This window comes from Lactuca serriola, chromosome 9, assembly GCF_051521515.1.
Source record: "Lactuca serriola cultivar US96UC23 chromosome 9, Lser_US96UC23_V15, whole genome shotgun sequence".
Lineage (NCBI taxonomy): Eukaryota > Viridiplantae > Streptophyta > Magnoliopsida > Asterales > Asteraceae > Lactuca > Lactuca serriola.
This window is the reverse complement of record NC_136416.1, coordinates 46,447,586-46,461,845: the sequence shown is the minus strand read 5'-3', so window position 1 is coordinate 46,461,845 and position 14,260 is coordinate 46,447,586. Positions and strand designations below refer to the sequence as shown.

Below are 14,260 nucleotides of genomic sequence, written 5' to 3'. Positions count from 1 at the left end.
CACCACCACCGCCAAAATTACATAAATTGTTCATATGATTTACATGTCGTCACAAATTCAGTCCGTAATACCTTAAAAGACCAAATTATCCTCACATTAACAGACAAAAAATAACGGTTTATATTTTCCGGATTGGTTTTCCGGCCGCGGCCATACATGACAATAAAGTTCAATTTGTGAGACCATTTCTTTATTTTCCTCATTTATTGCAAGAAATAATGATTTAGATTTCTTTACTTATGTAATTAGATGACAATGTTTATCTTCCTTTACTAAGTTATCTCAATGCAATTCAACATGCTACTTTACTTTACAAAGCAATACCTTCTGACCCCAGCAACGCCAGAAAATATTTTCTAGTTCATATTAAACTAATTTGTGGTTAATATGGTTTCAAAAAAAAAAAAAAACAATACCGTACCAAAAACTAAAATTGCAAAAAGTAAATAAAAATAAAAATCAAACAAAAGAAACTCAATATTTGAAAATTAAAAAACCAACCCGTTTTAAAAAACCAACATTTTCGTTTTTGACAAATAAATTCCTTGGTTTTGTTTCATATATAAAAAAAACTAAACCAACCAGAATTTCAAAAATTATGTTATTTTTTAAGAAAAAATTTCTAAGTAAAATGTCCAAAATTTTCAAATTAGTTTTAGTTTTAATCTAAACTTGATTCACCATCTAGACCTGTCAGTGAGATGGATTGGAAGCGAATCACCGTTGATCCAAACCCTTTAATAAATTTAAAAACATGATCCACCCCACTTCAATAACTCTCAGGGTTTTGAATAATCGAATACATACTTGTATCCAGCTAATCAAAGAATACCCGGCTCATCAACCCAACCCTTTTACAATGTTAAAATTTCACAATTTAATGTGTGCAGCATAATAATATTTCTCAGAAAAAAAAATGTCTACTTAAACAAGATGTAGATTACTTAATATTTAAAATCCAATACCATATGAATTACTTTTTATTTAGACATCCAGTTATATATATATATATATATATATATATATATATATATATATATATATATATATATATATATATATATATATATAGAGAGAGAGAGAGAGAGAGAGAGAGAGAGAGAGGACATGTTATATTTTTATAAGTGGAACGAATTGGCAATAATCCATACCTAACCCATTTAATAAAAATGTAAATATGTATGGATCGTAAACGGATAAACGAATACAAAAACAAAACTTAAATCCGTAAAATTCTTACGGGTTTAGAGCGAATCAAGGTCAAAATCCGTACCATTGACAGGTCTATCATTGTCTTCGGTAGAGGTCAAGAAACTTTGCTCCATTGTCAACAATTACATTGTATTCACAAAATAAATCTTAAAATATTAAAAAGCTTAATAAAATGATTTTATGAATTTTTTTATAGAAACTTGCATGATTTTTAAGAGAAAAATAAAAATAAAAGAGTTGTTTTTAAGATAAAATCTTGAAAACCTAATGGTTTTTATGATAATTTCTCTTAAATAAACGACGTATAAAAGTATAAACCATTTCTGTAACCTACTCTGCAAAACAAAATACATTACCAATTAGTCTAATAAACCAGTTTCTTTATTTCCTCCAACATCCTCCTCTTTATATAATTAAATTATTCTTTTTTTTGCAAATAATAATTAAATCGTAAAGTAAAACAACAATATACTATACTCTAAAAAACTTACAAAGTTACACCTCAAACCCATGTCACGACAGGAAACCCGACCCGTTTATCCATGGAACAACTTCTGTCTTCTGCAACTCAACTCCTGAATCCTGACCCACGTCTCTTTTGCCCCCATCCCCTTTCTTCCCGCTGCACTTTCTGATTGAATAAAGAACAAATCTCTCTCTCTCTCTCTCTCTCTCTCTCTCTCTCTCTCTCTCATAGTATTATGTTTCCGCCATCGTCACTGTAGCTACTGACGATGAGTTATTGTTGGGTGCAATCTCGTAATCGCCGCCTTCGTCTTCGTCGTCTTCATCTTCATCGTCATAATCATCTTCGTTATTCTGGTGAATCGTAGGCTGTTGTTGCTGAACGACCGCCGCCGGAAGTGGCCATTGCTGCTCTGGTTCTGCCATAATCGGTTCCATCTGGGTGGTTTCCGGTAACCTGAGACTACTGTGGCTACTGTTGTTGGCTCTTTCCCTATAAATAGCATCGAGCTGGTGAAAGTATGGACATGTTTTAGAGTCTTCGGGTCTTTTCTTGCTGCTTTCCTTCACCTTCTTGTAGTACTTGTTGATATTCTCCCATTTTTCTTTGCACCTTTTTGCATTCCTGTTATACCCGAGCTTTATCATTCCGGCGGATATCTCCTCCCATAAAGGACCTTTTGGTCCGCTGTCTTGATACTTCATGTCCAGAGTTGTCCGGAGTTTGATCAGTGCGTACACTTCTGTTTTTGGCCATCTCGATGGGCTTGGCGCTAGGATAATATTCGAATTCCCTCCGCCACCGTTTTCTAGATTCTTCACCACTGGTGCCGCCGGTAATACCGGCGGCTGAACTTGATGTTGTTGCTGCGCTGGTGGTGGCGTTGGTGTTTGTGGTGGTGGTGGTGGTGGTGTCTGTAGAGGTTGTAGATTCTGCTGCTTTTGTGGCTGTGGCGGTGGCTGCTGTGAGATTTGAGTGACGGGATTGTTCGAGTTTTGTTCGGTTATCTTCTGTAAGAACGTGATGACGGCGGCGTCTTTAGCGGCGGCGATGGATCTCTCCTGCACCAGAAGCTCATGCTCCCGGTTCATTTTCGCCATCTCTTCTATTCTCCAAGCTTCTTCTCTGGCCATCCGGTCTCGTTCTCGTCTCTCGATCTGATCAAGGAATTTCATCTGCAGCTCCTCTTGTTTATGAATAACTTCCGTCATCAACCTCCCAAAAAAATCCTTCCACTTCCTCTTCCTCTTCCTCCTGAGTTCCGGCGGCTCCTCGTCGGAAGAAGTAGATGAAGACGTGGTGTTCGAAGACGAGAACGGAAAGGCACCTGCACTGGCACCGGTACCGCCGTGATTAACCATCGCTGGTGCTGCAACGGAGATAGGACTGACGTTTGTCTGATGAGAATGAGATCCAGTGACGTTGAAAGGAATTACAACAGACGGCTGTGAGAATGGATGTTGAGCGGTGGTGGTAGTTGTCATTCCGGCCGGTGGTCTTTGTGTATTTGCTTCGAGAGCCTCTAATTGATCGAAGAATCGATAGGTTTTTCCGTCGGCTTTGGAGGTGCGACCTTCTTTGGTTCTCTTGTGATATTTGTAGACGTTTTCGAATTTCTCCTTGCATTTCTTCCCACTTCGATGATACCCGAGCTCTCCAAGTTTTCTGACAAAGTAAAAGCTTGATAAATATCGATAAAACAAACATGGCGTCTGAATTCTGATTGTTATTTGCATAAAATAAACCTTGAGAATTAACGTCACTGAGTAAAACAAGAATCGACTAAATTTGGGCGGAGTCGGAGTGCATTGGGAAAGAGAAAGTTTCCTGTTTGGATCTGGTCATCGTTTCAAATTTGAACAAGTAAAAAAAAAAAAAACAATAATTGAAAAATCTGAAAACACGAAGACAAAATTCAAACGGAATTCAAATTCAATTCACGTTTTTCGTCAGCCATTTCTTCATTCCCAAATTACTTGCACGAAATGCTGAGAACGGAATTCAAATCAATCAACTGGATGATTAATTTAATGTTTGAAGGAGATATTCAAATTCAATTCACAGATCTGGTTTTCAGTCCAGAATATGAACAAATTCACCTCGAATCGAGAGTAAAACAAGATTGAAGGATTGAATAATTGATTTTACCTTGAAACTTCATCCCATAATGGACCTTTGGCACTCGCATCACGAAAAGCGAAATCCATTTTCGACCGGATTTCAATCAACGCCAATGTTTCCTTCCTCGGCCATCCGTTTCCACTCCGTTCACCTTCGATTCTTCCTCCAGTTTCTTCTTCGCTAAATCCACCGCCTAATTCAACTGCAACACTTCCATGAGCTTGTACTGGTTGTTGTGGCGGCTGTGCCGGAGTGGCGACATCGCCGGAGTTTCCAATTAATCCCGGAGGTCCCTGCAACATCACCTTTCCTCCTCAGGAAGGAGAAGAAGAAGAAGAAGAAGCAATGTATTGGAAGGAAGACAATTACTAGGGCTTAAAGAAAAGGATAATAAAAATTAAAAATGAAAAAGGAAATAGTGAATAGTGAATTGTTGAGGGTTTTATGATGTGCCTGTGAATTTATTTCGATGGGATCCCTTCGTAATAAAAAAATAATATTACGTGGTTTTTTGTTATCTGGAAATTCGAAAAAAGAAAAAGAAAAACGAGTAAGTAATTAAAAATGAATAAAAGAAAAAAAGAAATTATTTTGGGTGTGGGGAATCTTTTGGTGTTATTTTTGTTATCATTTTCATGCCGTATAAATCATGTTTCTTTTATAAGAATTATTTACATTTGATCACTTTTAATTGTTTTGATTAAAAAAAGCATAAAAAAGACATTACATGTTGTAAAAGTAGGCAAGTGTGGATGGATGTTTTTCTTTATAACTATAATAATTGTTTGCATTTAGCTTTTTAATTGTTTTCCTTTTCAAATTCGAAAAAAGTCATTTCAAGTTGTAAAAGTTAGCAAGTTTGGATAATATTCTTTTTTACTATAAAAATTATTTTTATATTTAAAGAGTTCGTTTGAAATAACATCTTTAATCATATTTTATTTTTACATTTTATATTTGAAGTTTGAAATAGAATTTAAAATGGTTCATCTCCAACTCTATTTAAAATGTTATTTTACACTTTAAAAATAAAGTGTGTGAGAGGTTATATAATGTACACTTCAAATTTAGAGTGTTGCAATTCATTTCTTTATTTATAGACTGCTAAAATAGAATTAGGTTGAAATATATACAATGGAAAACCTATATGGTGTATTAAGGTGATATGGATGATTTTTCAAAATTTACCATTAAATGTAAAATTTAATATATATTCATCAAAATTTGTCAAAAATATATCACGAATTCATTCGAAATTCATAACAAAGTCCTAATAAATGTAAATTCAATGTAAATATGTCGTAAACATTTTATTTGTAATGAGAACTATCGTAGAAAATAAGTTTTTTTAATAGCACAACCTTTAAAATAATTATGCAACCAGTAATAATTTTTTATGTGTCCGCCACCCATCGAGTATATACTTTATTTTACACTATAAATAAAATGTAATGACAAAAATATAGCGAGGTTGAAGAGCAAAAAATGACGATTTATTTTCATAAGCAAAAATACTTTGTTTTAGTGATATAGTTGATGGTTAACACGATGTTTTAAAAACTGGTTTGAACCGGCCGGTTGGATCGGGAACCGGGAGAGGAAGCGGTTCAAGTATCACCGGTTTTACATTGATGTCTGAACCGGATTGAACCGGTTGGTTTTTAGAAAAAACTGGTTGAACCGGTCAAAATAAACTGGTTAAACCGAATAAAAACACATGAAAAAGAACCATTTACATAATAAACTTTGGTGATTTTTTTCAAATTTATTTAGTTTTTTCTAAATAAAAACATATGATAAATGTTATAAATTCATTTGATGTGTTTGTATTCATCAAAAACTATATTTCGTTTCAGTATTATATTTTATTTTCTTTTTGACGTATATGGATTGATGTAAAATACTAAAACTTATGGTTATATGTAGTATTTGGATTCATTTACAACTTATTTTTATGTGTATTTTTAATGTTTGAACTTGTAAGCATCAAATTCATAATTTCTATATGTATGTATGTGTAGGGAAATAGAAAAAACATGAAAATATATAGAAACTGATTCACTCGGCGGTCGAACCGGTTAAATCGGTTGAACTAGAAACTAGTCACCATACCGGTTCAACTAAAAAACCGGTTTTTAAAACATTGGGTTAACCTCTTAAATAATCATCATGATCTTTATCGTAATAGTAGTGTATATAATGAAATATTATTAAATTCAAGGATTGAAATATACAAAATATATGATGATTAAAATGTTGGAGTTTACCAAAGGCCTTTTAATCAAGTGGTATTAAGCGTTGTTCTCTTTTTGTGAGATCGAGGGTTTAAATTTTGTTGTGAACGTTGATGAATTTAGGTGTCAGATTTGGAATAGATTAGACTAGCCAATTCAAAAAAATATTAGAGTTTAACAAGTGGTTGAAGTGATAATTGTTCTTCACTTCATTCTTCAAATCTTTGCATAAGATTCAAGCTTGTAAGTTATCATCTTTATATCAAGTATCTAATCATAAGTGATATAGTGAATTAACTCCGTCTTTAACCATACATGTAAAAATGAAAGCCTTCAAAAACTAATACAGGTTTACAGATCAAGAAATTCACAAGTAAATGACCTAAGTCTTGTTTTCTAACATTAGTGATGTATTTAATGGTTGGAAAGAAATAGAAAAAGATTTATGTAGTTTTGGAGGACATGAATGATGAAGCCATTGGTAAATTGGAGGATGAAAATGAAGACGCAAATGAATACACATTTACATTTGTGGTCAGAAAAAGGAATAACTCAAGCAATTTGACTTACATTAGTTGATCAAATCAATCATAACATTGATAAGAAAAGAGTCTGATGGAAATGGTGATTGTCGAATTAAAATACAAGAAATATCAAATCTAGTTGGTCTCTTGATACGAAGATCGAACCCTAATCTTCTATAACATCTTCATCTTATTCAAATTGATGATGTTCAATGGTTCAAAAATCATAATATTTAACGGTTTTCGTTTTTTTTTTTTTCATCTACATCTCCGACATCTTCATTTTGAATTTTTGATTCCATCATTTTAGTTTTGATTATAGAGATCTTAAATTTTGAACACCCACTTTATTTTCAAAAATTAAAGTTAAAAAAAATACTTATAATGAAAAGACACAAAGAACACCCGAACTAAGTTGATTAACCTTCATCTTTTACCATGCAACTTTGACTATATTGATGATATGATTCACTTGTTTAACATGAGATAGAGATAGAGATCCATTTTTATTTTATAATTATTAAAATACTAAATAAATGTTAAAAATATATAAAAACAAATTAAAGTTGTATAATAGTCTTTTCAATTTTAACAATAATCAAATTCATAAAATAAATTCTCATCTTCGGATTTATGATGGAAGTTTAAAACTTTTTAACTTGAATCCAAAAACCCGCAAGCCATATGGACAAATTTTTGTTTTGGACTCTTAATTTAAATAAATTTGACTGAAATACGAATTAAATAAATAAATACTCATATAAAAGATATAAAGAAAATGGGTACAAAAGCATATGGATGGATGTTGGAGATAATAATAAGTTGGTTTTGTATGTCCAGCTAAGTATAGTTAAAAGCCGGCCCACGTAGGTCAGCTTTGCTTTTCGGCATCTTTTGTATTTCACCGGCTCACCATCTTACCCTAACTTTTAAATATTTAAAATACCATTCACTCATCAACCAAAATATATTAACCTTTCTTAACATAATCACAATATATTTTATTACTACAAAATTCAAATATATAAAACTAATAAAATAATGAGTGGTAATTAATAAGTTAGTGAGTAGAGTGAATGAATAATGATTCTTTGAGGTATCCTCTTCATCTCCATGTGGAATTAAAGATTCCCCTTTAATTGGGTTGTTGTTTGTGATGCACTCAATTCCATCTCCACCGCCACTTAATTCCTTTCAACTTTTATTACTACTTTTGGGGTCTTATTTATCTTTTATCCTTTTTAACATTTAATTATTCCTCAATTTTTATAAATCACATGTTTTTTATTTGTTTTTGTTTATTAAATCAGTATCACATGATTAGAGATTTTGATTCCGGAATAAAAATCTAATGATATGTGATCTTTTATGAAAGAAAAATAATAATATTCTAAAACTGATTATTTTAAGTATATAAAGTAGTATTGTGTAAAGAATAAATGGGTTTAGAAAGAATACTAGCTGACCATAATCTTACCATCCTAAGTTAATCATGTTTGGAATGGGAGATACAAATGTAATTGCGTATGGGTTTTTGTTTACGTGCAACTTGTGTTGGTTTAAAATGAATTCGAAAACGACATAAGTGCCGATTACTAACGACAATAATATTTGGTTTCAAGTAAAATATCAAGGTTTCGTTTCATTTTAAACTTACTAGAGAAATATCTTAATATCACAAGTCATATAAATACGTCTATGTTTGACTTGATAAGATGGCATGGCTTGATTAAAGAAGTCATGTTGGTGATATATATATATATATATATATATATATATATATATATATATATATATATATATATATATATATATATATATATATATATATATATATATATATATATATATATGGTTAGGTTATTTTGTTTTCATTATCTATTGTGTGCCCGTATGACTGATTCTGGACCAATCATTTTAATTATTATAAGAAAATAATTAATGCATATTACATGTTGAAGATATAATAGGTATTAATTACATCTTCAGCATTTAATATGCATTAATTACTTTCTTAAAATAACTAAAATGATTGGTCCATAATCAATCATACGGACACACAATAGATAGTGAAAACATTTGAACTTAACTCTCTCTCTCTCTCTCTCTCTCTATATATATATATATATATATATATATATATATAAGGACAAGTTTAATAGAGAACCATAATTACTGATTCTCCAATGAACCAATTTTTTTTTTCAAGTTTTAGAGTTTATTCTTTATCGGAAAAAAAAAAACTAAAAATATCTAAATTCATAACATAACATTATGAATGTTAAGATATATTTTCCGGATTCACCGTGTGAATTTAGATTCACATTGTGAATTTTCAACGATTCACATTGTGAATTTGATGAAATTTTTTTCGAATTTGATATCATTGGAAAAAGGATAAAAAGTTATGAATTTCTGTATTTTTAGTTTATATATATATATATATATATATATATATATATATATATATATAAGTTCTAAAAGTTGAAAAAAAGATTGGTTCATTGGCTAATTATGGTTCTCTATTGAACCTCACCATATATATATATATATATATATATATATATATATATATATATATATATAGTAATAATAATAATAATAATAATAATAATAATAATAATAATAATAATAATAATAATAATAATAATAAGTTTTTGTGCTTTTAGGTTTTTGCCATAAATCTTTAGTAACTTTGGTATTTTTCGTCATTACAGTCAAAACTTTTACATTTCGGTATAAAAAAAACACAAAAAACCTCCTTTAGACTTTTGTCATCATATTTTCCCAACTTTGTCAACTTTCACACTATTGCCACAACATTTTTGGATTTCTCCACCAGTGTCCCTTCTTTTGGTTGTTGTATATTTTTTACATCTATTTTTAGGCGATGTCGACTTTCTACTCTATTTGTGGCGATTTACACTTTCAGCACATATATTTTAAAATTTGCCGATTTTTTTCCATATTATCCAAAAAGCGGTGTAGCCACGAGTTCTTTACTAGATCTCAATTAAATCATCGACCTTGTCGTGTTTGTTATTATTTTTGTCCGATCATCATTCTATGTAATGGTATTTCAGCACTAAGTACAAATACATTTTGATCCTATATATATATATATATATATATATATATATATATATATATATATATATATCATGAAATTAATAGTAGTATAATCCAAATCAGTGTTGTAAAAATCCCGACTAGGTCCCGATTAAGCTCCGATTAATCCCTAGGCACTACCCGACCGATTAGAGGGTGCCTAACCATTAATTCTTGCCTACAAAGTGACTGAAATAGTAGAAAATGATGAATATTTAATACTTTGAAGAAGTTATGTCTCAATAGAAACCATTTGAGGAGTAATTGATATTGTATTAATCATATTAACCTATTTTATTAAGATATTAGTGGTATTTACGAACATTGTTATGATATTAGTCGTATTTAATTTTTGAAAATTTAACGAGTTAGCAATTAACTGCCCCCAATTAATCCCCTAATTAATCTCCGCCTAACCGATTAATCCCTTAACACCAGTCCACCGACTAGCTAACGTCGAACGTTTATTACAACCTTGATCCAAATATATGTCACTTCAAAATGAGAGGGTGTTTGGCTAAGCTTATTTAAAATGATAACACTTTTTAACTTATAGCTTATTAGTTTATAACGGTATCAAAATGGGGTTTTTTTTTAAAAGTGTTTGGATTAGCTTATTCAGTGTCAAAACGCTATAAGTTGATTTCCCCTTTTTAGTGTTTGGCAAAATGACCAAAAAAATGTTTCGTAGAGATGTTGGACAACTATAAGTTATAAGAAGTTTTGATAAGTTAGAGATTAGTAACTTATCAAAAAATGATTTATCTCTTGTTTCACACCACTATAAAATGTTTTAAAAAAAGCAGTTTACCCAAACACTCATTTTAACTTATACCGATGTGGAACCGATAATAAGTTAAAAAGCTCGTTTTTAAGCTTAGCCAAACACCCTCTCAATCTATGTATAAATTATCATATGTAAAGTAAGTGGCTTGCAAACCTTAAGAGGGAACACAAATATGGTATTACATATGTATGTAAGCCAACAACAATCCCCCGACGTATAAGAATAGCAAAATGATAATTTCAACATTTACAAAACCGTTAAAGTATATTATGTCAGTCCAACCGATTTGGTTAGCTTGAGCTAATTGGTTAATCCAATACAATAAGTTTTAGACCTAAAACTGACTCCACGAGTTAAAATAAATCAACTCTAACCCATATTGACATTTTTTTTCAGCAAGTTAGCTTCAACCCAAACTAACTTGATCACTTTCAATCTCATTCGGTCAATTTCAAGATGGTCGGTACAAGTTGATTCAGCTTAAATTCAACCTATATTTTAGCTCTTGAATTGACCATTTTTTACTCATGTTCTTCACTATTTTTTATAAACTAGCAACGAGTTAGAAAAACATATCTAACAATTACTATACACAAGCTAAGACTATGAATGAGAAATAATTTTATAAGAAAAATAGTCTTCATGTTGCCATTGTGTTCCAAAAAGCATCGAATTCTTGAAATTCCAAAGCACCCACATAACTGTCAAAAACCAACATCAAGATAAGCACATTGCAAAGCATTAACCCTCACCGTATTCACCCAAGACATCAATTCTCTAATAGAACCAACTGAAGGAAAAGAAAACAAATGTCCTACCATCAACTATAAGAGACCATGTAGTAGACACTACTTTATACCGAATAAGTACTTAAATGATCAAACGAGTAGAGTCTATACCAACATTGTTGCAACCTTTTTCCACAAACAACTAAAATTTTGCACTCTTTTGGCCTAGTAGCTTTGTTCTTCAATGCCTATTTCTTGATCAATCAAACCTTATGAAAACCTCGACTAATCCAACACCCACTCACCTTCACTTCACCCATTAGATCAAATCAAAGATATCATTTCTCAAGAACAAAACAAATACAACTTTTTTGATCGAGATACCCACAAAAAAATTAAACGGAACACCTCTCAATTGAATGATTTCGCTATCTAAACGATATCTTTAAAATGACGACCAACCCCATGTTGAAGGAATTTGAGTCCAATTCTATCTCCTAATTATTAACATTATTAGAGTTATTTGTTTCTTTTCCTTATACGTTTCCAAGTCTTCCTTGGTGACTAAGATATAGTTTATATTCTTTTCAATTTTGTATAAATACCTTTATCAGGTATCTAGTTCAAAATCATTCAAGAAATAACAAAACCATAAACCTTTTTAGCCTTTGTTCTTCTCTATTTTCTGATTTCTACATGGTATTAGAGTAGGAAGTTTAAAACCTGTTAAATGACAATGACGAAAGGATCAATGCCCAGTGGTTCCGACTCCGAGACCAACCCCTCTTCGGATCTAACCTCATCGTTCTACATATACACTAATGACTACCTTCAACGGATACACATCAATGATTGTCTCACCGATAATAGCTATGTTAATTGGCCAAGTGATATGAAAGACTTCCTCCTCGCTAAAAATCGGGCAAGCTTTAATGATGGAACCAAAAACCACTAAAAACTACTCCATAATTCAAGGCATGGAAATGAAGCAATGCCATCAAAAAGGGGTGGCTTACTATAGCCACGTAAAAGGATATCTGAAATAACATAAAATATGCCAATACCACACGAGAAATCTGGAGTGACCTTGAAGAAATATTTGGGAAGGAATGTGTCCCACAATCATATGAGTTAAGACGATCCTTTAAAAACTCAAGGCAAGAAGAAACATATGTTTATGCCTACTTCAAGAAGCTAAAAAGCATCTGAGATGAAATTAATTCGGAATCACCAACATCAACATGCACTTACGGTAAGTGCACTTGCAACCTTGGAAAAAGAATGGTTGAGTCTAAGGAAAAGAAACAAATAATTCTAATCTATATAAATGTTACAATAGAGGCCAAAATATTTGATTCTCGTTCATTTGAAACTCCAATGACTCTTCAATTCCCTTCTAATAATGATTGTAATCAAAGAGTTTTTATAATTATATTAAATAATATTTTAATAATAATACTTTTTACTAACTAATTAACTATTATAACCCAAGAGTTTTTGTAACTTATGGTATATTAATTGGTTGATATAGAGTATGTATATAGTTTATGGATTTAGATTATTGTTAGGATTTTAAGATTAAGATTGGGGAAAATAAGCTAAGAAGACAAAAATTTCTACTTCATGAGATAGAATTTGAGCAATAATATGTAGGGATGAGCATCGAAACCGTCCCGGCTAGAACCGACCCGATCCGGTACCGGTCCGGGAACCGGACTTGGTGGAAAATAAGAACCAAATCGGACCATCGGTTCTACCGATTCCAGTTTTACCGTACCGGTTCTTGTCATGTCTTCAATATTGGAACCGGTCCTCAAGAAATAGCAACATACGGTTCCAGTTTTTGCCGGTTCCTACCGGTTCCCGTTTCCAAAAATCCACAAGAATATCGTCCATGTCCCGACCCGATCAGTTCTATCCGGTTTGGGTTCCGGTACCGGTTCCGGCAGATTTCCTGATCCAAATGCTCATCCCTAATAATATGGGTGTTTGATATGAATTTTCGTCAAATAAATTATTATTATGTATTTCTTTCTATTTTCTTTCTTCATGTTATACTTCTTTTGTTTTTTACATATTGTTTTTTATTATAAGAGTTTATGCTTTTGTTTGTTATTTTAATATTGTTTCTTAATTCTCTAATTTCTAATTGAAACTTGTTTCTATTATTAAAATTTATTCTTTTGTTTGTCATTTTAATATTGTTTCTTAATTTTCTAATTTCTGCTTGAAACTTATCTTTATTGTGGTGTTATAATTTATCAATAAAACTAACATCCAAAATAATCAAAATGATTGCTAGGAAGTGATGGTTGACATTAATAATATATAAATAATAACTAAATATTAGTAAGAAAGAATTTCATGAAATGATTAGTATAAAAAAATTGTTAACTATAAATTAATAATAATGATATAAATATTTCTAATACCATATATGTATCATAATTTTAATTACCATAGTATTATTTTTGCGCAACGCGCGTGTTTTCGCCTTCTAATGCTAATAATTAGGAGATAGACTTGGACTCAAATTCCTTCACATGTTCTTAAATCTCAAGAATGTTAATCGGACCTCTTTAAGAACTTTTATTGGACACTTAGCGTTAGGGGCGTGATTCAGTCTAGTTAATCAGTTTATTTGGTTTAGTTTAATTAGTTTTTTACATCTAAATAATAATTAAAATCAAACAAAATAAATTTAATCGATTTCCGATTTAAATGGTTTGGTTATTGGTTAAATTCAAATAACAACGATCAACATTTTAAATGTATCTTTTGTGAAAGACATAGATATAAGTCCAAGAAAACTTAACAACGACAACATACAAAAAAAAGTCCAATAATAATCTTTTCCTTGTTTATTTTACAAACTCAATTAACCAAAAGAAAAACTAAAAAGAAAAGTTAAATAAAAATACTTTCTTTATGATGATTACTTTTTTTTACAAACATCTAAAAACAACGGCAACAAGATATACATGGTCATATGACGCAATAAAATAAACTATACAACTATATAATGTATAAATTGTTGTGTATGACTAAAAAATGTTGTGTACAAATCGTTACTCTTTATT

At 31.0% G+C, this 14,260-nt stretch overlaps 1 protein-coding gene across 1 annotated transcript; it reads right to left on the bottom strand.

The window, feature by feature from the left end:
• Nucleotides 1–1,571: 1,571 nt before the first annotated feature.
• On the bottom strand, nucleotides 1,572–4,225 carry LOC145072368 (trihelix transcription factor DF1-like). Its single transcript, XM_079018781.1, has 2 exons — nucleotides 3,827–4,225; nucleotides 1,572–3,343 (listed from the first exon to the last, which is right to left on the bottom strand). The coding sequence occupies exons 1-2, from the start codon at nucleotides 4,099–4,101 to the stop codon at nucleotides 1,912–1,914; spliced, it is 1,707 nt and encodes a 568-aa protein (XP_078874907.1). The 5' UTR covers nucleotides 4,102–4,225; the 3' UTR covers nucleotides 1,572–1,911.
• Between the last annotated feature and the right edge of the window lie 10,035 nt (nucleotides 4,226–14,260).

What these genes read in the sequence shown, in the direction of transcription:
- LOC145072368 (XM_079018781.1), bottom strand. Translation starts at nt 4,101, where the DNA reads ATGTTGCAGGGACCTCCGGGATTAATTGGAAACTCCGGCGATGTCGCC. An exon ending in TTATGGGATGAAGTTTCAAG is followed by an intron (nt 3,344 to 3,826) that starts GTAAAATCAATT and finishes TTACTTTGTCAG; the next exon opens with AAAACTTGGAGAGCTCGGGT.